Genomic DNA, 25,278 nt, shown 5'->3' on the forward strand with positions numbered 1-25,278 from the left:
TTGCTGGTTTTTTGAAAGCAGTGATAAGGAACAGGAAAGAGAGCATGGAAGTAAAAGTCACTGCATGATAGTATTGTGATACCAACTCAAACATATGGAAGTGAAGCTTGGACCTTGTTGGAAGGACACAATTCAAGAGTGAGTGCAGTGGAAATGAGTTATTTGTTGAGGTACATGGAGAGAGAGACTGACAAATGAGGAAGTGAAGTAGCATTGTGGTGCGGATGTGATAGGAAACCTGAGGAGAAATACATTGAGGTGGTTTGGCCACGTGGAGAGGATGAAGAGCAAGAGTCTAACGAGGAGAATGAATCTGAGTGAGGTGGAGGGGGGGAGACTGAGAATGAGATGGAGAGATGGAGTGGAGAGGCATATGAGAGAGAGGGGTGTGAGCTGGGAGGAGGGCAGCAAAATGGCAGGGGTCAGGGCAACAAGGAGCTTATTTATTTGTGGCCACCCCATACAGAATTAAGGCACCTAGGTCAGGGCAACAAGGAGCTTATTTGTTTGTGGCCACCCCATACAGAATTAAGGCACCTAGGTCAGGGCAACAAGAATCTTATTTGTTTGTGGCCACCCCATACAGAATTAAGGCACCTAGCTATAGACAGATAGATAGATTGTTATATTAAGGGTTTACTATATATTAGATAGGGAGTTTTGAGTTGTAGGGAGGGCAGCCAATGGGAAAGAAAACAGTGACATGAAGGCAATTTATGTATTTATTCTGGGTTTATAAGGTAGATTCTATGGCAATAGGTAGAGAAACAGATTAATCAAAATTAACCAAAACATCATCCCACCCCTAACTCTGATAGGAGATGGAGTAAGTTGAGATCTAGTTACAAAGTAGGTGAAAGAACAAAGGTAGGATATCTGTGAAACGGAATACTGTGTCCAGTGAAATGGGCTACAGTCACACACACACATCATCCAAGTCTTCAAATTCTTGGCTCTCACAAACAATACCAATTTATGCTTTTTTTTTTTCTTTTTTTTTTTAAGTTGTGGTAATTACACAATACTGCCTGATCTGTAATACAAGTTGTTACTGGTAATACACTTACATTATGAAACACTGACCTGTTCCTATGTACTATACTGCACTATACAGCTACCAATTTTTTTTTGCCAAACTAATTAGTTTCAATTAAATCACAGTACAAGCAACAGGCCAGTGAATCTGGAAAAAAAAAAAAAAAATGAAAATGAAAATATTTAATATGTATTCTCACAATAATAACCATAGCAACTTATATTCCATATTAATATGACTATTAAAAAATTATATTCAACATTTTACTGAGCAGCATCAGCTGTGACAAGTTCAAACCACTGCCTGAGAGCAGTGGCCAGAGCATTAGGTAATGTTTCAATGTCTCTCACAACTAAGAAAAATGGAAAAGGGAAGGACTCTACCAATGGCCGCATACGTCCTTCCTCATACACTAGTACGTCATAGAAAGAATACTTGTTGTCCTGAGCATCCAACACAAGGAACACTATAAATATTCTGGATGCTCTAGCTGTTCTTACTGCTGCTCTCACTGCCTCTGATCTTGTCTGAGTTTGTCCATCACTTAGAATCATAAGCAGCTGTGCAGTGTCTGGGTTGCCATGGCTGCTACTGGTCCGGCAGCTATTCAGAATGGCCACACTATCTTCAAGCATGCGACTAAAGTTTGTAACTTTCTGATCAAATTTAAGGTTAGCAAGGATCTGAGACCCCGCAGCTTCACTGAAGGGCTGGTCCAATGGGTGAAGTATTTTGGTGGTGGCTCCAAAGCTGATGACTCCCAGTTGACCCACTTCTAACAGAGTGAGGGCACGAGTAACCAGGGCTACACTTTCCACTGCCAAGCTTCCAGCTTGAGCTTCACTCATTGACTCAGAGTCATCCACTGCCACCAAAATTTGATAAGTTCTCTTGCTGGGCTGGGTTCTTCTCAACCAGATTTTATCTTTGCGAAACTGTGATGCGATGTATGGAATGACCTTGCGCATGTTAAGACGCTTCCCTGTGCGAAAATCACCACGAAGTCGAGCAGCCTGGGTGGGTTCCAGGATGAGGCGTAGTTGTTCACACAGGTTCAATGCAATGGGTGCCACCCTTGCCTCCTGCTCTGCCCAAACTTGACCTCCATCATCATTCTGCAAATTGGCTACCTCTATTTCACGTCGTGTCTTCTCCACATCCTCATCAAATATGGCAGCTTCCTCATTTTCATCTGAAATTACAAAAAAAAAAAATAATAATAATAAAAATAATATGAAAATTAAACACTGGGTTAGGATGGTGGTGATATATCAATAAAATTCAAAATAAATACAATAAACTGATACAGAACTGTAGATCATCATCACTGTCATCATTATCCTAACCTTTCTTACCCCTAGGTTGGGTGAGTTAGGGTCCTGAGTGACTATTATAAGATTTGGCTGTACACATTTCTTTACAAAACAATACACTTACACTGAATACAAACTGGACACTGTACTGAATACTATTTGAGCTGAATAAGAAAGGGGGTTATTAGCCCCTTCAATCCAATGGTATAACTTCTGTTACATTCTTGCTACTTCCAGACATCTTTTAATGCTTTGGAGAGACCTTTTGTAGGAACAGGTCTCCATTAATCCCTTCACAACCTGGGGTTGGATACTCAAAAGGATTTGCATTAAAGGTTCTCCTTGAGTTTCATGTAACTCGAGGTCACAATAATGCGGGTTCTTACAAGTCATATTCAAAACATGGAGGTCACCATATTTAGCTGTACTGTAATTCTCTGCTGTAACTTACACGGGGTTCTTGCAACCCATACTCAACATAAAGGTGCTGCCCTATGGTCCGTAGCTCGTGACTGTGACCTCCACTAGAGCAGGAGATGCCTTAAGTCCATTTACGTGCATCAGCAAAGTCTCTCTTTGGCCTTGTTTAGGCTGTTTAATATTTAATGCAAATAAAGAGTACAACAGACACTCGCAAACAAAATTTCACAGCAGCAAGAGGTAGTGTACTGCAAACATGTTGAAAATGAGTAAAAAACGTGCTATTTGTGACAGCAAAAGCAGGCTCTCGTGACTTGTACTGATGTCAAGTGTTGAACTAAATTCCCTAGGATAAAACCCTCCAAGGACGAAAGTCCACTAACCCATCTTATGCAACAACCCAATCTACTGTATCGTACCATGTTGTACCCTATCCTACCTTGAACCTAACCTAGCCAAGCCTAGCCCAGCCCAACCTAACCCAACCTCACTTAATGTAACTGGGGCTTTTATTCTAAGACTTTTTGTTTGAGATGCCCTTGTCCAAACCTGAGTGAAGCTAGTGTGAAGCTATGATATCTGGCATCTAGTACAGCCACTATTTAATGTAGAGAACTGTAACTGTAGAAGTAGCAGTTAAAGTATATACCAGCCCTGAGACTGGAGGGGGGGGAGGGGGGAATGACCTGCACTGAAGTACAGTAATTAATTTTAGTACCACCTGTTAATTTTTTTTTTTCCTGACTAGGTTACCACAGCTATTAACAATATGGGAATAACTCGTAAGTTCAGTAACTTTCCTGGTCATACAATAAATAATTTTCATATTTCCTTTTATTGCCTCCATCACAGTTGGCATTCTAGGATGTTAGCTTGTTTTTTCACGGTTTAGTATTATTTCTCCTCAACTTTCCTCTCTGAACTATTTGTACATCATATATAGTTCAACATGAATAAATTTTCCACTTAAATGAATTTTTGGCCAGCAAATTTTACAGTTCTTTAAGGCTCCTGTGGTAATAAATGGATATATAAATAAACAGTGAAACTCAACACAATTTCTGTATCTCTGTTAGAGTACTACAAAATCTCTGTTAAGAGTACTACAAAAAGTTTATATGGGATACTTTAACAGTGATGCTGGATTTACGTGGTGCCAGGTATCTCCATCCTACACTGGTATTAACCCTTTAACCGCGGGTGTCATTCCAGAATGACATTGCAAAAACTGGACCAAACCGTGGGTGTCATTCTCGAATGTTTGTGAATATTTTGAATACCCCGCGTTTTTTCCGTGTGCCAATTGTTTCAAGGGAGAGTAGCTATCAAGTTCTTTCACTCCAGCCGACCCCCCACCTCCCTCTTCCCCCCCCCCCCTGGGGCCCCACCTCCCACCCCCTGGGCCCCCCACCCCATCCCGGACCAAACACGCATCAGTATCTGTCCAGCTGTGTGAGTGACAACACTGCTGATGTGGAAGTGAAGTGCAGGCAATTACAGTGCCTTTTACCTGCCTCAGTGAACACAGAGTGGGTGTTTATCGTATGTGCAGTGTTCATATATGTTTATAGTATTATTATCAGAATGAGGTTGGCATTTGGTAATGGTGTGTGAGCGAAAAATAGTGATTACAACACCGCTGATATGGCAGTGAAGTGCGGGCAATTACAGTGCCTTTTACCTGCCTCAGTGAACACAGAGTGGGTGTTTATCGTATGTGCAGTGTTCATATATGTTTATAGTATTATTATCAGAATGAGGTTGGCATTTGGTAATGGTGTGTGAGCGAAAAATAGTGATTACAACACCGCTGATGTGGCAGTGAAGTGCGGATAATGACAGTGCCTTTTACCTGCCTCAGTGAACACAGAGTGGGTGTTTATCGTATGTGCAGTGTTCATATATGTTTATAGTATTATTATCAGAATGAGGTTGGCATTTGGTAATGGTGTATGAGCGAAGGTAATGGTGTGTGAGCGAAAAAGTGATTTTAGATCGCTCACTTCTAATGGCACTGCCCATCCAGTGATAGTCAACGAAATCATGAAACCTACATCATTGCAAAGCCGAAGGTTAGTACTTTCTAATGGTACCTTATTTTTCGCTCTAGATTTATTCTGTGCAGAGTTACTGAAAGTGACAGTGATATACAGTGATGCGACAGTGACGTGCTTTACCAATAATTGTATAATGGATAATGTAGTAGTAAGGGATATTTTGCCTAGAAAAAAATGTAAATATTGGCCAGTATAATAAGTGATATTGTAATAAGAGAATCTGTGGCACTTGTGTAATTCTGTGGCACTTGTGTAATTCTGTGATGCGACAGTGATGCAATATAGTAATAAGTGCAGTGTAAATATAATGTACAGTATATTGCCCAGATTATATGTAAAATAATATTAGAAGTTAGAAATAATGAAAAGATCGCCTGAAACGTCAGTGAGCGGGTGACGCCGCAGTGAAGTGCGGGCGCAGCCGCAGTGAAGTGCCTTTTACCTACCTCAGTGGGTGTTTATCGTATGTGCAGTGTTCATATATGTTTATATTACTATTATCAGAGAGTGGTTGGCATTTGGTACTGGTGTGTGGGGCGTAAAATAGTGATTTTACACCCCTCACTTCTAACGGCTCTGCCCGTCCTGTGAAAGTCAACAAAGTCATGAAACTTACATCAATGGAAAGCTGAAGGTTAGTACTTTCTAATGGTACCTTATTTTTTTCTCTAGCTTTATTCTGTGCAGAGTTATTAAGGTTTAAAGGTTTGTTTACATTTGGCTGAAACCCCCGCGGGAGAGGACAGTCAGACCAAAACAATACCTGCGGTTAAAGGGTTAATGAACAGTCCAGAGAAATTAGGTGGTGCCAAGATCCTCTATATGTACACCTATATTTATGGACAAAGTCTAAGAAGGCTCCTCATGGTTCATAACCATGGTGGTGCCATAATCCTCCAAATATACCTATATTTATCGATAAGTCTAGAAAAGCTTATAATAAGGTGATGCTACGATCCACGTACACTGTTTTTCTGTGACAGAAGGGATATTTATCTCTAGATTTTTTTGTTTTCCTTGCCTGGGTAACTCCATACATTACCTCTTAATTCCTTAAAAACCAGTGATGTCTTATCCTTAATATCTCCAGAGAACTGTATTCAATTTTATGTACTTCTCTGGGTGAACAGATTAATGAAGGCTTTAACATAACCCTTTAGGCTCAGAAAATTTTCCTTAACTGAATGGATTCATCGGAAGCCAAAAGAAATGACTGTCATCAATGTGGAAGAGGTTAATAAAAGCTGTACACAGCTATGGATCCAATGTTGACTTGGTAATGTAAATGTGCTTGCGAGCAAGTGTGTGTTCATATATACAGTACTGTACAGCAAGCTCGCCCCTAACGAAGGTTTTGTTACAACCGTGGCACGTTTGGCGCAAAACCGCGTAAGTTTTAACTACTCCTTATTTTGCTCCCTAGACCCCCTAAATGTGATGTTTTGTTGTTATCTGCCATTGATAATCAATATGAAGCACTTTAAGTGGTTAGAAGATTTATTTAAAGTTATAACTTACAAATACAGTACTGCACAGCAAAACTTCAACATACAAATACATAAACACAAGGCAACATTCCGATGCCGACTGATTTTGGGACAATTCGTCATCGTCAACTTGCCATCACAACAATAACAAGACAATTCGCCAGTCAGTAATGAAGACAGCTATGGGTGACACTAGAATATAATTCAAAGGCGAAATAAGTATATTTATAGAATGATGGGGAATCGTTCAGGGTGCGAATTGTCCTAACGGGGAATCATCCATGTTTTGATGGGGAACTGTCTGACGACGAATTGACTTGATGGAGAATTGTCCTGGCACCCGCTGATCATGGGTAATCATATAAATCAGGTTAACTGGTTATAAGGCTTTATTTAATGCTTTAACTTTATTTAAGTGCTTTAACTTACATACTAGAACAGTAAATATTTAACTTACAAATACAGTACTGTGGAAAATCAGTCCTGCAAATCTTTAATGAACAAATGAAAAAGGGAATATTCCGACGCCTATCAGGTAAACTGATCATAAGACTTTGCTTCTTGCTTTAATGTTATTTAACAGTACTTTAACTTGTACATAAACTTACCAGAACAGTGATGTAAATATTTAACTTGCAAATACAGTACTGTGGAAAAGCAGTACAGCGAATCACATGATCACATGATCAAAACAAACCGTGCACGCTGCGCTGATGTTCGAGGATTTGGGCTTTCAAAGGCCACTCTTGTGTAAATTTCAAGTTTTCATAATGGCTCGTTAATCTTATGTTGTCTTATAAGTATCCCAGTACTAACCGCGCATAATTGCGAGCGCGTTCGGTGAGAACGTGTTCCGGGCAAGCTTACTGTATATCCATCTATCTATCTATCATTATCATCATCATCCTGACCTTTCCCACCCTAGGCCACGGTCAGGAGTAGCAATGTCCTGACAGCCCAAATTTGCCGAATGCAATGGGCCACACTTCCATTCGCTCACCATTCAAGCCCTTGGACTCATGGCTCTATCTGATACACCAAAAACATTCACCATATTCTGTAGCTTCACATCAACGTATCTGATAGAGTCAATCTGGATGCTGTCACGTTAAAAAGGGGTGCCAAATCCCTGATTGCGCTTCTCCTCAAAATATTCATCAAGCCAGCTCGATCTCCTGTCAGTCCCCTAGCCTCATCGACTTCCAAACCTCTCTTCCTCACACACTCATCCCCCATATCCCTCCACCTTCTCCTTGGCCTACCTCGCCTCCTCCCTCCTTCAAATTCGCTCAGGTATACCTTTTTCACCACTCTGTTGTTATCCATTCTCTTCACCTGACCATACCATCTCAGTACACTCTCTTCAAACTCTCTCACTCCACATCTTTCATGAATCACATTATTTCGTATCCTATCCACTCTCTGTACTCCAAATACATTCCTCAGCATTCCCATCTCCACTGCTCTCATTCTTGTCTTTTCATTTTCATGCCACACCATAGTCTCACATCCGTATGTTAAAGTTCGCACTAACAATCTTCATGTAAGCCTTGTGCAGCTGCAACGCTCAAGCCTCTGTTTCTTATCAAGGCGTTCATTGCCCCAGCTACTTTCCTTCTTAGTGTCACTCTACTTTACACTTCTTTTGCACATTTTCCCCCTTCTTCTATCACTGTACCCAGGTACTTGAACTCTCTCACCAAGTCCAGTCTCTCTCCATTTAATGCAACATCACACTGGGAGTCACCTTCTCTTTCAGTAACCATCACTTTACTCTTTTCTACATTTACTCTCAAGGCACGATGCTCACAGACATCAGCAAAACTCTGCACTAGTCTACTGAGTTCTTGTCCAATATTTGCAAGAAGTACTGCATCATCAGCATACAACAAATTTGAGATATTCCATCCATCACCGTTCATTACCAATGCCATCTACCTCTCCATTACTTGTGTTTTTACTTCTCTCATCACCCCATCCATATATATATATATATATATATATACTGAACAACAATGGGGATATCACACAACCTCGTCGCACACCCACACCAGATGTTCATTAAACCTTACACGTGCGTCACTACCATCATAAAAAAAGCTCTTGACGGCACCTAGCAGCTTACTATCTATACCATAAATGCGCAAAACCTTCAACGATCCTTCTCTGTCTACTTTGTCGTATACTTTTCCAGATCCATGAATGCCATAAACACCTTATAGTCCTTCTCACAAGCCTTCTCCACGATCTGTCTCACAGCAAATATATGATCCACACATCCTCTGCCACTCCTAAAGCTACCCTGTTCATCACTCACTAGGACTTATGATATAGAGCACCCTCACACAATGCAAACTCATGCAGTGCAAATCACCTACAATGCATGGTCAACCCAGAAAATGCTTATTTTTACTGAATGTGAAATCTGCAAATTGAACTTCCCAACATGCGAATCGGCTGTATGATTCCAAGGCAAAAATGGACTTCCCTCCATTACTACGAGTGTTGGGCTGGACAAAGCAAGTCACATGAAGGCAGGTGACTGGCAACGTTCAAAATGGTGGGCAGCTGACAAGCTACCTGCATGCCATCTACTGACATTCCTGGGTAAACAGACACTTCTCCTCCATATTGCAGCGAGAATACATGTTATACATCCTGTGGTCTGTTTTAGTATCATAGCAGTACCCAACTGTTCATCATGGTCTCAGCTGTCAACTTAGAAGGCTTCATGGCACCTCCAGGAGACCTCAACAGTGACAGTGAGAGTGACAACGTGGCGCCCCGCCCCGTGAGGCAAGAGCAGATGCCCTGAGCCTCAGATACCCACCCCCCTCCCTTCTAAACAAGCCCAAAAGTCACTTAAATAAAGGAACATGGTGTTCTCTATGTTTTTGTATTTGTTTGTCTAACTAGAAGTGCTATTAGACAAAGTATTAGCAGGGTAGATTAGGCTGGAAGGGGTCCAGAAGACCAAGCCCTGGGTGGGCTGTCCACCATGCACCATTTTTCCCACAAGTTCTTTGGTTCACATAATGCGAAATCGTAGAATGCGAGGGTACAAGTTCTTTGGTTCACACAATGCGAAATCGTAGAATGCGAGGGTTTCTGCAGCCCATAAACTCGCATTGTGTGAGGGTGCACCTTACCTCTCATACTTTCTCTATAATAATTCTTCCATACACCTTCCCTATCACACTCAATAAACTTACACCACGATAATTCTTGCACTCACTTTGCTCACCTTTATTTTTGTACAGGGGTACAATCACAGTCTTTTTCCATTCCGCCAGCACAGTTTCACTCATCCATGCCTTCTTACATATCTCCAACATGCACTTCATTCCACTCTCTCCATTACACTTTATCTCTGCATACACCTCATCAACCCCAGCTGCTTGCCCATTTTTCAGTCACTTCACAGCGCTCTTAACCTGTGCGAGTGTCACGTTTCCTGGCAGTACATTCCTTCTCTACACCCCTCCAAACCAATCATGTTTACAGTGGCTCTGCTCTCTCTATTCCCACTGATCAGGCTTTCAAAATATTATTTCCATGTGATCCTTACTTCATCCCCATGGTTAATAATCTACCACCTACATCCACATCCATACATCTCATCACCTTCAGCTGTTTTCCCATTTTTCAGTCGCTTCACAGCGCTCTTCACCTGTGTGTCACATGTCCTGGCAGTACTTTCCTTCTCTGCACACCCCCAAAACCAACCATGTTTACAGTGGCTCTGCTCTGTCTATTCCCACTCATCAGACTTTCAAAATATTCTTTCCATCTGGTCCTTACTTCATCCCTATGGGTTAATAATCCCACCTACATCCTTTAAAAAACTTGCTATTCTCGTATGATTTTATTACTCACTCAATGTAGTGCTGCTGTCGGGTGTCTGCCCTTGCCTCTCCTCCAACCTTCTTTCCTTCCATCCTCTTCTGTCTTTCTTTCCTTCATTATTTCCTCTTCCTTCTGCCTGTGGGTGACTACACTCAGTGACAAGCCAAACAATTTCCTGTACACCAGGAAACCATTTAGTACGCTGGGTGGTAACCATATAACCAAATTTTGGCGCTTGGTGGTTTAGTAAGTAATTATTGTGCTCCAGTCGGATTGAGCCGGTGTAGGTTCATATCCAAGGGGTGGTTGGGGTTGATTTCTCATGTAATACCACTCAGGGATGAGTGAGGCTGGTCACTCTCATCTTAAATGTCAGGACCAACTGCCTAGCCCGGGCTCCTACACTCCTCATGAGGCAATGTAGGATTGGATGATGGATGGATGCATGGTTTACTCTAGACTTTAGTGAAGCAGTAGTAATGTGAGGAAAATCATTACAAACTTTATAACACTTCATGAATGACTTTTATTACCATTTACTTTTATAAACCTTATTGATACTGAATAATGTCATGAGTCATTTCATAGCATAGCTGCACAGTTTGCAACCGCAATAATGTTTGTTAGATAATGAGCTTAGCATCATGACTTCTCTGATTATCACAAAAATATCACAAAATCACTTGTATTTTATCACAATAATTCACAATATAAAATAACACTTTCAGCCACTTTTGTATGATTTCAGTGTCATTTGGGTGCATATTACTTCGTATTATTTACGAGAGAGAGAGAGAGAGGCAGCAAACCGGTTTAGAGCAGCTCATCGAGGGTATGTGTACACGTGCGTGTATGTACGTATACTATTATTAAGCACTAGGATAATTATCAGTGTTTAAAAGTTTAACCCTTAAAGTTGGAGTCACACATCCACCAAATGAACATTTCCCCATACGTTATGTGTATCAATTAGTGTGATATCAAACAGCCCCATGAGGAGCGTAGGAGCCCGGGGCTAGGCAGTTGGTCCCGACATTTAAGATGAGAGTGACCAGCCTCGCTCATCCCTGAGTGGCATTACATGAGCAATCAACCCCAACCACCCCTTGGATATAAACCTTCACCGGCTCAATCTGACTGGAGCGCAATAATTACTCACTAAACCACCAGGCGCCAAAATTTGGTTATATGGTTACCACCCAGCGTAGTAAATGGTTTCCTGGTGCTCAGGAAACAATTTGGCTTGTCACTCAGTGTAGAGTCACACACAGGCAGAAAGAAGAGGAAAGAATGAAAGAGAAGGGAGTGTAAAGTCACCTGTAGGCAGAAGGCCAAGGAAAGAATGAAGAAAGACAGAAGAGGATGGAAGGAAAGAAGGATGAAGGATAGGAAAGGGCAGACACCCGACAGCAGCACTACATCGAGTGAGTGGATGGTGAGCGCCCCCACCTACCACTTATATATATATATCATTGGTGGTACTCACCATCCACTCACTCATTGCAGTACTGCTCTTGGGTGCCTGCCCTTTCCTCTCTTCCCTCTTTCCTTCCTTCATTCTTTCATCTTCCTTCTGTCTACGGGTGACTCTACACTGAGTGACAAGCCAAATGGTTTCCTGTACACCAGGAAACATTGACTACGCTGGGTAATAACCATATAACCAATTTATGGTGCTTGGTGGTATAGTGGGTGAATTAAGGCACTCCAATCGGACTGAAGCACGGATTGTTGAATGGTCCCTTCCCCTTTGCGTAAAGGTTCCGCACGAAGGGGCCTCTTGTCTCCAAGGAGTACCTTGGTAACGTTAAATCGTCCTTCCCCTTCCCCTTTCCTGTGGTTCCATCGAGGAGAGGTTGGTACGCCTGAAGGAGATAAAACATGCACTTTCTGACGCTCATCTGAGTTCTCTCTCTCTTGTTTATATTTCACCACTGGCTTTAAGCAGAAGAGATGTCGAGAACTCAGACATTTTCATCACAATTATCGATAAGGCAAGCATAGTTCCATGACATTGTTACTTTTTAGCTGTTTATTAACGGAGTCAGCTTTGTGTAACATTAAATAGGTTCTCTGTAGTGTTCATTGCCTAAATTAGCGGCTGCCAAAACTGGCTGGGAACTTTCCCTAATTACCTCAATTAGAAACATTCTATACGGATCTCTTTATCAATGTTCTTTCAGCTAGCGTGTGTGTTTGATGTTATCTTGATAGCATAGTCAATTAAGCAAAGGTGGCGTGTGCCTATGGTTTGTAGCTCATATTGCGTTTTGCCACAAAACCCAGGTTTTTCTTATTTTTTTTTTTTTTTAATGTGATTCATTCGATTTTGAGCATCAATTCTGGCGTAAATGACCAGAACCGTTTTTTTTTTAATTTATTTTTTTTTTTTTTTAATACTGTAAGTGTGTACAGGCCTACAGGTTTTTCAATGTTTTATTCAATATTTGGTAAAATTTTCCTTTAAGTCACATATTAAAAAAATTTTATACGTGGAATCTCTCTATTTTAGTGTTTTATGATGATTCTGATAATGAAATTTACTGCAAAATAGCCTTACCTAACCTAACCTAACCTAACCCAAACAAAACAAAACAAAACCTAACCTACACCAAACCTAACCTAACAAATATAAATTGCGTATTCCCAAGGCAGGAGTGTAATGTTGTATAGCAGTAAGACTTGGGCGGTTAAGAAAAAGGATGAGAGCAAGGCCTGGGAGAGAAGGGTTTACAATGGAAAAGTTAAGAGGGAGGATGAGACTGGAATGTATTGGCAGGGTGATGAGTAAGAGTAGGTTGAGGTGGTTTGAACATGTGGAAAGGATGGGGGAGGACAATTGGGTGTGGGGGTGAGGAATATGGATGCTGGGGGAAGGACTGGGAGGGGTAGAGGGAAGTTTGACCAGGTCATTGCGAGGGGCCTTAGGGAAAGGGACTGAACCGAACACTTGCACGAGATCGTGCAGCATGGAAAACCGCCATCAGGTGAAACAAGGCTAACGCGTGCAAGCATGCTGGGGCCTTTATAAACAAAAAGAAACATGCAAATCACAGCACAGTGGAAGAGGAAATAATATTGCACTAATAATGGGTTACATGTAGCTTGTGCAACTTTATAGGTTACATGCAAGGTGGATTGGTTTAAACTTTTTTTTTTTTTTTTTTTTTTTTTTTTTTTTTTAAACCATGGTTTTCCCCACCATAGGCAGATGAATAATACTGTAGGTAGATCGGTAGGTGCCGCTTTAGTGTGCGGTCTACCCTAGCCTAATCTTATCTAACTTAAACCAACGTAACCTAACCTAACACTGCAGTAGACCGCATGCTAAAGTAGCACTGATAGATAAACTCCACTCTCCTTAAATCACACATTCTAACATATTATCTATTCTACTGTGAATGCTTGTTATGCACAGTGTTATGTTATATAATGAATAAACACAGGAAAGTGGCTCTTATTGTGAGAGGTGCATTTTTGCCTCCACTTATAATAACTACAGGGTGTCTTGTGTTAGAGGTGTATGTGGTACCACAGTATGTATTCATGTGTCATGTCTACTTTCTGATCAACAAAACAGATCTGCTCTAACACAGTAACCTTGGGACAAGCAAATGTCACACACAGCTACAAAAAGGATGAATAAACACCCACTACAAGGAACCTATCTAATGATCCACAAAGGTAAACACCATTAAGAAACAGCTAAAAACTAACATTAGGTCATGGAAATTTGCCTACCTTAACTAAAAATGTGATGAAAAATACTGAGCTGATGTACATGCCAGCTGGCAAACAGTCAAAGAGGCTGGGGAAGAGGTGCCCTGTGTGGTCCCTTCGTTTTTGGCCTCCCTTCCCCTTCCCCCACGATGCGAAGGATCCTCTCATGGCTCAAAAAATTTTAATGGTATGGTTTGGGTGACGAACAACCCTTTCGGATGACAAGGATGTTTAACAATACGGCCATGAGCCTGTGCAGGTTTATTTCCAAGGGGTGGTTGGGGTTTATTGCTCATATAATGTCATTGAGGGATGAGTGAGGCTGGTCACTCTCATCTTAAATGTCAGGACCAACTTGCCTAGCTCCAGGCTCCTGCGCTCCTCATGGGACAACTTGGGATTAGACAATGATGATGATATGTGTATATATATATATATATATATATACAGTATATATATATATATATATATATATACAGTATATATATATATATATATATATATACAGTATATATATATATATATACAGTATATATATATATATATATATGTAATCCCTCCATTATCCCACGTAATAGAGCCATAGGCAGGTCTGGATAGTGGTCCTGTCCAGATATTGGGCCCCAGCTTATGGACTTGTACTTATGGGCCCTAACTCAGAAAAACACCTATACAACTCCCTCTGGACATGCATAGCACCTATTTAAGACCCAAATCACAACAATAAGGGACATAAAAGACTGAAATAAATGCAAAAGAAGCATAAAATGAGGTTTTTGAGGTAGGTTCATACAATATTCAACATTCTGAGTACTTACAAGTCCCTGGCTCCTGGACTGGTAGTTATGGACCGTAACCTAGCCTAACTCAGAAAAACACCTTCCTACTGCACATGCACAGCACCTAAGACACAGCATATTCACACCAATAAGGGACATAAAAGTGTGAAATGAGGTGTTTGAGGTATGTATAGTGTGGAAAATACAGTAGAGTACAGTATGAAACATTCTGCCTACTTACAGCAAGTCCATGGCCATCTTGATGAATAACCGCCTCCTCTTGGACTCTGACAATAAGAAGGATTTCCTGAAGAACTTGCAGTACACTGTTCATGAAGTCTTGCACTGAACTTAAGTCATTCGCACTCAGAAGTCCATTCTCTTCACAGTGCGCACTCTTGTCTAACTTATGCTCCATTATAACTTAATAAGTGTTGCACTCTGCACTTTAACTCTTTCCACTCTTATAACCATTTTCTAAAGCAAAAACACACGTCTGTTTACGTTAAATATAGTTCAAAAATTGTCTTTTCACTCACAACTGTAAATCCTTAACACAATGTACTGTTTTTTTCACTGCGCAACACTGTAAATTCCCGTGTGGTCTAGTGGAGAAGTTCTTGGCGTCTATTCACTGTCAGAGTCCGAGAGTATCACTGGCAGTTGACCTAGGGGTGCATCGCTGGGTCGTGGTGATGGCGTACCCACTGCAGACGACTCTGAAGACAGACACAAACTCACGTCGGGCGGTGACTCCGCCGTGGCTGATGTGATGGGCTGTGGCTCGGAGCATGAGGGCCTGTCTTGGGAAGGCAACGGAGTGGAGCCAGGGCTGGGCACAGTGGGGGTCATGGGCCTGAAAAAACTGTCAATCATTGATTGACGCAAGGAACGACGATTCTGACGATTGATGATGCACTGCCTGAAAGCACGCACTTCCTCCACAAGTCCCAAGGGCCCCATCTCCCTGTCGCAGTCCGGGTGTTCCAGGTAGTCGAGAACAAGCTCTAGGTGTTCCCGGAGTGCGCTCATCTTGGGGATGGCTAGAGTTGTGTCATGCTGAGAGGAGTTCGCATCATTGTCGCCCTCCTCGTTGGAATCTTCAAGCTGGGTACCGACATCTGCAACTGAAGATGCGATCTCGATATCAGACAAGGTCTGATACCCAGGATTGCCCTCGTCGTCATCCAACCACTCACGCACATCGTCCACATCAACATCGTCGCCATGCGTACGTAGACGTGCATGGAAGTCATCCACGTCAAAACTTAGGAAATTGTACTCCACATCCGTTCCGAGAAGCAGATGAGACCAACCATTTTCTAGAGTCTTGACAGGGATTTCCTTCCATGCACTGGCCCAGTTGTAGATTGCAGACTTGATGTTGTAGCGGCGAAGGTTTTCCAAAGTCCGCTAGCCTCGCGTGTCCCATCCCTCCCTGGGTTTGTCCTCGTCCTCGAGAACAACCATCACCTCGTCCAGGAACTTCCGTTGATATAGGCGCTTTGTTGCCATGATCACTCCTTGGTCCATTGGTTGGATGAGAGCAGTCGTATTGGGTGGCAGAAACATGCACCTAATCCGACCATTCTCAGCCACCAAGTCCTTGTCGCACGGGTGGGCAGGTGCATTGTCGAGGAGAAGGAGGGCCTTTACCTGGTCGCGCGGGATTCCCAGTTTCTCCGTCTGGTAATGTATGACCTCCTTGACGAAATGGCGGTGGAACCAGTCTTTGAAGATCTGGGCTGTAAACCATGCCTTCAAAGAATTGTACCAAACGACAGGAAGGACAACCATCACCCTACAAAGACACCGAGGCTGCTTTGCACGGCCAACAATAACGGGCTTAAGCCGGTGCATGCCGTTAGCATTGGCACAACACAAAGCAGATATCCGTTCCTTGGAGAGCTTGCGGCCAGGTACACGCTTCTCCGTCTCCTCGGCTAGAGTGTTCGTTGGCAAAGAGCGATAGAATAAACCAGTTTCGTCAGTGTGTAGACTTGACCGAGAGTGAGGCCCTCCCTGTCGATCAAGCCCTTCACCTTGTGCTGAAACTCGTCAACTCCATCCTCGTTAGCGTCCAAAGCTTCGCCATGAGCTTTACGGTTGGTAAGGCCATGCCGTAACTTTAATGCTAAGAGCCATCCCTCGGATGCCTTGAAGTCTAGGGCGTCGTGAAGCCTGGCAAACTTCTCAGCAGGAGCCTTTAGCTCCATACCACGTACCATCACACCAGCAGCACGTTGCTGTCGATACCAAGTCAACGTGGAACGGTCGACTTCAGCAAACTTGGGAGTAAACATCACCTTCCTCTCCACGTTGCGTTTGCTTCTCGACAAGAAGTCAGCCCTGTCCTGCATGAGTTTGTCTCAGGATCTCTTAATATCAAACAAAGAAGATCGGGCCAGGTTGAACTCGTGGAGGATGCGGGAAGAAGACCACCCCGCATCTACTTTCTCCAATATCTGCCATTTCTTCTCCAGAGTCAACACCACTCTCTTTCTCTTCTCAGGCGGCAGGGCCATCATCACACACACGAAGGAGAGGCACGAGAGCAGCAGGAGTGCCTGCAGCAGGTAAGGCACCACCACAAAAGCGAGCATGTGGGCAGCCATGACAACGAGTGTGCACTTGCAACGAGAGACAGGCGAAAAGTGGGGAGGATGCAGGGGCGCTCTAGCGGATGTTGGAGGAATGGTGCGCCACAATAAAGCTGTCCCGTGCCCCACGCGCCAGGTTCAAATTCCGGGCGGGAAACCCCCCCCCCCCCCTTTTTTTTTTTTTTTTTTTTTTTGCGGTTTCCGGACCATTTGGGAATATTGGATCCCGGGACGATTATGTCCAGTTAGTGGGGATGTTCGGATATTGGGCGTTTGGATATTAGAGGGATTACTTACATATATATATATATATATATATCTGGCTATAAATTATATATATCTATTGCCAGACGCCTTAATCCCATATGGGGTGGCCACAAACAAATCGCATCCATGTCGCTCTGTCCCCCGCCATTTCATTGCCCAGCTCCCAGCTCACACACTCCTCTCTCATATACCTCTCCATCATCCACCCACGTAGTGCAGTGATACTCTGTTTTTGGGGTAGCTCTACACTGTGTGGCAAGCCAAATAATTTCCTGTAAACCTGGAAAACATTTACAACGCTGGTTTTGGTAACCTTATAACCAACCAACACGTGTTCCCTATGTGACAACAAGTGGGTTGGCGGAGGGTTAGTGCCTGTCCCCACAAAACAACTAACCAAAAATACAAATATACATATACTGTATATATATATATATCTATGTATATAAACTTACTTTCAGGCAGAAGGGTATGGAAGTATGTTTCTGGAGGGCGCTGTACTATACACTCCAAGACCACCTCTCCCTCTGTCTCCATACGTGTCTCCCTTTCAGCCTGTGGGTCGCGCCGTCCTTGACTCCGCTCACACTGCTTCCTTTCATCACTCTCTTGCCTCATAGCCTCCCTCTCTTCCCCGGCCACATTCTCCTCTTCCTCATCAACCTGCATAACGTGGGACTGTAGTATCATAAGTCACTTCCTCATCAGCCTATACAATTTGGTAGTACAGTATCATAAACCACTTTCTCATCAGCCAGTATAATAAGATCTTCCTATTTCTCATCATCCTGTACAATTTGATAGCATTATATGTCTCCTCTTTCTCATCAACCTGTACACTGTGATGATAGTATCATAACGTCTTTTCCTGCTCATCAACCAGTACACAATCAATCAGTATAACAATCCTCTTCCCCACTAACTCGTACACTTGGATGAATGATACAATGCACTGCAAGGAGAATATGAGAAAGACTGTTAGCATTATCATTACCATAACAAAACTTCTGCAGGCCGTCTCTGTCATATCAAGGAAGTGTTCCAAAAATATCACATTTTCCACAGACCGTAATCTTTCTCATTCTATGTCTGAGTATGTTCTCCTCTCTTCGTACTTCTCCCTTTCCTAGCTGTCACTTTTTATTATTCCTCTTTTCACTTCAGGTGCTCTACACTGAGCGACAGGCCTAATGGTTTCCTGTAACCTAGGAAACCATTTACAATGTGAGGCGGCAACCATATGAACCAAATTATGGGGTCAAGTGGGGTCCCTTTTAGCTGGATGGAGAGACACAAATGCAGCATTCATCCAGGAACCAAACCTTCACCCTACTCCCTGTGCCTCATTGCAGCAAGAGAACAATGGTTCCCTGCATGGGATGGCCATATAGAGATGGCTGCTTGCCTGCAGTTGATGGGTCTCCTCAGCCAGACAGACTGGGGTTGATCAACATAACAATTGGTAACGTAAAGTGGGGAGAACTAGCAAATATACTTTAAAGACAACATTGGAACTTTAACAAGTAAATTTTCTGCATCACAGTAAGAAACATGATTAAAAAAAAGGGGGGGAGGGGGGAATATCAAAGGAAAGATGACTGAAGTGCAGTGTGGCACAAGGAAGGAATGTGGGTGATGCTCTAAAGTCTTTGATATAATACAAAGGTCAAAGTATAGCAGCTGCAAGAGGATTGCATAAAGAACTTTTGGTGTCCATGTTACCTATAAGGATCTCAAACTGGTGTGACTGGAAAACAGAAAATCAAGAGTTAAAGCAGTGGAGACAAGGTTATTAAGGAATGTGTGTGATGTGCCATGAATGGACAGGATAATGAATAATGTGCTAGAAGAAGAAGAAGAGGAGGAGACCTTATGGTCCTTTTGAGACTGCTTGTTACACAGTAGACTATGACTACAAGATCTAACTCTACATGCTGAAGGATAATAATAGTAAAGCAAGAAGGCTCCCACCAAACCCTCCAGGAGAAAGTGAGAAAGACCACCATGCAGTATGGAAAAACTGACACAGAAATTTCACAGGAGAGACTGGAAATGAAGTCACATTCTATAATACTTATAAGCTACCAGTTTGAATAACCTGAAAGAGAAAGTAATCAAATAAACTAATAACTACAGCATGACATTAGGAACAGGTATGCTGAGTTAATGGGGCATCTGTAGACATAACATAGAAACTGCACAGTGCACAGCGTGGATGTTCAGGGGTGATGCAGCAGCCTTGCCTGGTGCTTTTAAGGTAAGCAGCAGTCAATCTGTCCCCAGCTCCATTCACTCCACTGAGACAAGGAACTCTCCCATGTGGGACAAGTACACAAATACATTAAAACATGGACAAGTACCCCTCGTACAATAAAAAAAATCCTGATGGTGGTCACTTGGCTAACAGGGACCATCAGTGATCCACAGCCCATAACAGGTTGAAAGTAAGAGCAGTAATCGTTAACACAGGGCTATCTGTGCAAATCCTAATCTATGCTTATATTACTTTATTTGCACTGAGTAAATTGAAAAATATATAATGACATGACGCAACACTATGCATGGGTATGTTAGGTTTACGGAGTGTCTTGTAGACAAAAGGGGACTGCACTGTGTGTGTGTGTGTGTGTGTGTGTGTGTATCTGCCTATTTGTATTTACCTATTTGTAGTATACAGGAATTGAGCAAAGCTCATGTTGTCCTGTCTCCAAATCCACATTTATCAAGTCTACCTTTCAACACATGAATGTTTTTCTCATGCACCACCTCTTCATCTAAGTCATTCCAAATATTTAAGTATTTACCTAATATACCTAATTGTGATATACACGGAATGTGCTATGCCCGTGGGTTTCCGTCGCTGTTTCTCAATAAGTCAAATTTAGCTTTAAAAACTCGTTTAAGTTTTTAGACTGGACGATCTCTTTGTCCAGGCTATTCCACAAGTCTATACTTCTGTAAGGAAACCTGTATTTATTGATATCCTTCAAGCAGCTTGACTTTTTCAATTTCATTCCGTGTCCTCTTGTTGCTCTCTTATCCCAGATCTTCTTTGTCAATTCTATCTACTCCCACCATGGTCCTGAACACTGTAATCATGTCTCCCCTTTTTCTCCTTTCCTCTAAGGAAGGCAAATCCAGCTTTTCCAGCCTCTCTCCGTATGACAGGTCTGCCAGACTGGGGACCATCTTGGTTGCTGTTCTTTGTATTCTCTCAATCTTGTTTATAGTGTATCTTTCTTTTTGTCTGGGGACCACACTACCGCTGCATACTCTAACCTGGGGCGGATCATGGCCACTATCAATTTTTTCATCATCTCCTCATCCACATAATGAAATGCTACTCTTATGTTAGTCAAGAGTTTATAAGTCTCTCTAACTATCTTATTAATGTGCTTTTCTGGTGACAAACTATCTTGGACCAGCACTCCCAAATCTTTCTCTTCTCTCATTTTTGTGATTAATTCATTACCCAACAAATAATTCAGTGATGGCCTCCTGGTACTTTTACCCATTTCCAATATTTTACATTTCTTTACATTAAATTTCATTTCCCACGTCCGGCTCCAATCATGTATCCTATCCAAATCCTCCTGCAGCATTTTACAATCCTCCTCAACCTCTACCTTCCTCAAGATCTTTACATCATCAGCAAACAGACTTGCATAACTGTTCACTCCATCTACCATATCATTTACGTAAATCAGGAACATTACTGGCGCCAACACCAAGCCTTGAGGGACTCCACTTGTTACTTCCCTCCATCCAGACACCCTATCCTTTATTACTGTCCTCATTTGTCTCTCTCAAAAAGTTTCTCATCCATTCCAGAAGTTTCCCCTTCAGTCCTCCTATATATTCTAGTTTTCACATTAGTCTCTTCTGGGGTACCTTGTCAAAGGCCTTCTCTAAGTCTATGTACACACAATCCACCCACCATCTCTCTCCTCTACCACGTCAATTGCTCTTGAGTAAAAGCTCAACAAGTTAGAAACACATGACCTTCCACTTCTGAATCCAAACTGACATTCAGCCAAAATATCCATTTCTTCTAGATATTTTATCCATCTGTCTTTCAGGATTCTCTTGCACAATTTTGTGACCATGCTGGTTAGAGACACTGGTCTATAATTCAGGGGTTCTTCCCTGTTTCCTCCCTTATAAATTGGTACCACATTTGCCCTCTTCCATTCTTGTGGCACTTTCCCCTCTTCCAGAGAACACATGATTAAACTGTGAATTTTATCTGCCAGTTGTTCTCTGCATTCCTTCAGTACCCAATTAGAAATTCCATCAGGTCCCGGGGCTTTCCTTACATCTTGAGTTTCCAGTAATTTATACACTTCCTGTACCTCCACTTTTATATCTTTTATCACCGGTACATTTCTAATCACTCCCTCCCCTTCCACAAACTCTTTTTCATTAGCGAAAACCGATTGGAAACATTTGTTCATTATTTCAGCTTGCATTGCTGCATCTTTATAGACCTCTCCTTTTACTTTCAGTCTGGTGATTCCTTCCTTTTGTTTCAGTTTGCCATTAACAAATCTATAAAACAGTTTGGGTTCATCCTTGCATTTGTCTATTATACCTTTTTCAAAATTCCTTTCTTCTTCTCTACGTATTCTTCTGTATTCATTTCTAATTCTTTTATATTCTTCCTTTGTTCTGTTCTTATCTCTCTTTCTCCAATTGTTCCACGCCTTATCTCTCTCTTTTTTTGCTATCATACACTTTCTATTAAACTACTCCTTTTTCCTGTCTTCTTTCCCTCTTACTCTTGGTACAAGTTTTTCTACTCCCAAATTATAGAGGTCTAGAAAGATATCCCACTTCCTCTGTATCTCTCTTGTTTCTCTGAATTTTCTCCAATCCACATTTTCAAAAAAGTTTCTCAATCCTGTAAAATTTGCTTTGCCAAAGTTGTATCTTCCCTGTCTATGAAGCTCGTCTCTTGGCTCAACGTTCCCTATTATCATCTGGAACTCAATGACCACATGATCACTTTTTCCTAAAGGACAAAGATATTTCAATGATTCTATTACATCGGGTTCTTTGGTAAACAGTAAATCTAATCTTGCTGGTGTGTCCTCACCTCGAAACCGTGTCTCTTCTTTGACCCATTGCGTCACCACATTATTCATTATTATATTTAATAATAAGGATTGTATGGGTGAGGATGAAAGTAGGTATACAAGCATGGGCGATTGTATGTGTGTATGCTCCAACAGAGGATCGAGTGGCATGAGTGAAAGATGAGTTTTGGGCGAGAGTAGAAGCATGTATGGACAAGTTTGAGAGGAGCGAGAGAGTGCTGTTGATTGGAGACATGAATGGCAAAGTTGGGAATGTACGAGTGGATGGAGTGGTTGGTCAGTGGGGTGTGCCAGCTGAAGTAGATGGGAATGGTAGTGCTTTGGTGGACATCTGTGCTGGTAAGGGGTTGGCAATAGCCAACACCTACTTTCGGCATAAGATGATCCACCGGTATACATGGAGAGTAATGAGGAGGATGGATGGTGAACTTGTTGAACGAAAGGCAATGATAGACTACGTGTGTGTGGATGAGTGAATGAGAAGACAAGTGTTGGATGCAAGGGTGTGGAGAGGGTGGGGGAATGGAGTCTCGGACCATCACTTAGTGATGGCCAAGGTAGAGCTGCAAAGAAAGTGGTTGAGGAGGCGAAGGGGAAGACAGGAGGAAGCAGCTCCTGTGAGAAGAGTGGAGAAATTGCAAGATAGTGAGAAAAGGACAGAGTATAAGAGCATAGTGGAAGAAAGATTGGGAAGGTATGAGCTAGAGCAGATGGAAGGGGTGGAAGAAGTATGTAAGATATTCACGGAAGAGATAAGCGCAGCGTGTGAGGCGGTTTGTGGAGTGAGGAGGAGATGCAAGGGACAGCATGGTGGAATGATGAGGTGAAACGAGCTGTGGAACAAAAGAAGAAGGCATATGGTGAATGGTTGGCGAGTAGAGGTAGGGGAGAAGATGAGAGAGAGAAGAGAGAGGTATATGTGAGCAGGAGAAGGGAGGTAAAGAGACTGGTGAAGGAGAGTAAGAAGAAAGTGGATGAAGAGTTTGGGAGGAATCTGAGTGTGAAATGGAGGGAGAGTAAGAAATTGTTTTGGAAGGAGGTAAAGAAAGTAAGGCAGTGTGAAAGGGGAAATAGTAGGGGAGTGAAAGATAGGAATAATAGATTGTTGGTGGAGAAGAGAGAGAAACTGAGGAGATGGAAGGAGCACTTTGAGGATTTGTTGAATGTAGAGAGTGAGAGCAGTGTGAGTATAAGTGGTTGGGGAATGGCTGGGAGAAGAAGATTAAGCTGGGAAAGGCCCCAGGAATTGATGGAGTGTGTGGTGAAATGCTTAGGTATGGGGGTGAGATTGTTGTGGAGTGGATATGGAAGTTGTGTAGATTGGCTTGGGAAGAGGGAAGGGTTCCAGAGGACTGGAAATCAGGTATAACTGTTCCTCTGTACAAAGGAAAAGGGGAGAGAGAAGTATGTGGTAACCATAGGGGTATTTGCCTTCTTAGTGTGACTGGTAAAATATATGGTAGAATACTCATTGATAGGGTTAGGCATATGACAGAGGAGCTAGTTGGAGAAGAACAAGGGGGATTTAGGAAGGGAAAAGGGTGTGTAGATCAGATATTTGTTCTAAGATGTTTAGTGGAGAAGTATCTAGAGAAGGGAAGGAAAGTGTATGCTGCCTTCATGGACTTGGAGAAAGCTTATGACAGAATAGATAGGCAAGGTATGTGGAAGGTATTAAGAATATATGGAGTGGAGGGGAAAGTGTTGAGTGCTGTGAAGAGTATGTACGAGGGAGCTAGGGCTACGGTGCGAGTGGATGGTGAGCTGAGTGAGTTCTTTGATCTCAATGTGGGACTGAAACAGGGGTGTGTAATGTCTCCATGGCTGTTTAATACATATATGGATGGGGTTGTAAAGGAGGTACAAGGTAGGGCAGTGGATGTGGGGGTGGCCCTAATGAATGAGGGTGAGATTTGGAAGCTTCCAGTGTTGCTGTTTGCTGATGATACAGTATTGTTGAGTGAAGATGAATGGGAGTTGCAAGGTTTGGTGAATGAATTTGGGACAGTGTGTAGGAGGAGGAAACTGAAAGTTAATGTAAACAAAAGTAAAGTTATGGTGTTTGAGAGGAATGAAGTCACAGAGTGTGCAGTGAGGTTGGATGGTGAGGATATGGAGAATGTGAGTGCATTCAAGTACTTGGGTAGTGTGATGAGTAAGGATGGAACTTTGGGGGATGAAGTACGTGAAAGGGTATAGCAGGGAAGAAAGGTTGTTGGTACACTGAAAGCAGTGATGAGAAATAGGGAGGTGAGTATGGAAGTTAAGAAGTCACTGCATGATGGTATTGTGATCCCTACCCTGACGTATGGAAGCGAGGCGTGGACATTGCAAGAGGGGAACAAGTCAAGAGTGAGAGCAGTGGAAATGAGTTACTTGAGAGGAGCATGTGGAGTGACGTGGAGGGACAGGTTGACGAATGAAGAAGTGAAGGAACCTTGTGGGGTAGATGTGGATGTGGTTGAAAAGATTAGGAGAAATACACTGAGGTGGTTTGGACATGTGGAGAGAATGGAGAATGAAAGACTGACTAAGAGGGTGTATGTAGGTGAGGTGGAGGGAGGGAGAGGGAGGGGTAGACCGAGGATGAGGTGGAGGGATGGAGTTGAGAGGTATATGAGGGAGGGGGGGGTGAGTTGGGGGGAGGGGAGTCAAAT

At 42.5% G+C, this 25,278-nt stretch overlaps 1 protein-coding gene across 1 annotated transcript in view; it reads right to left on the minus strand.

The window, feature by feature from the left end:
• Positions 1 to 1,292: 1,292 nt before the first annotated feature.
• Positions 1,293 to 25,278, minus strand: part of LOC145406748 (midasin) — a 489,879-nt gene continuing 465,893 nt past the window's right edge. The window contains exons 32-33 of the mRNA XM_080277847.1: positions 17,981 to 18,188; positions 1,293 to 2,228 (exon numbers count right to left, since the gene is read on the minus strand). Of these exons, the coding sequence (XP_080133973.1) occupies positions 1,300 to 2,228; positions 17,981 to 18,188 (1,137 nt within the window). The 3' untranslated portion in view covers positions 1,293 to 1,299. The remainder of the gene's footprint in view (positions 2,229 to 17,980; positions 18,189 to 25,278) is intronic.

The sequence above is a fragment of the Coenobita brevimanus genome, chromosome 71 (genome assembly GCF_032717465.1).
Source record: "Coenobita brevimanus isolate Jiangsu-jjx chromosome 71, ASM3271746v2, whole genome shotgun sequence".
NCBI lineage: Eukaryota > Metazoa > Arthropoda > Malacostraca > Decapoda > Coenobitidae > Coenobita > Coenobita brevimanus.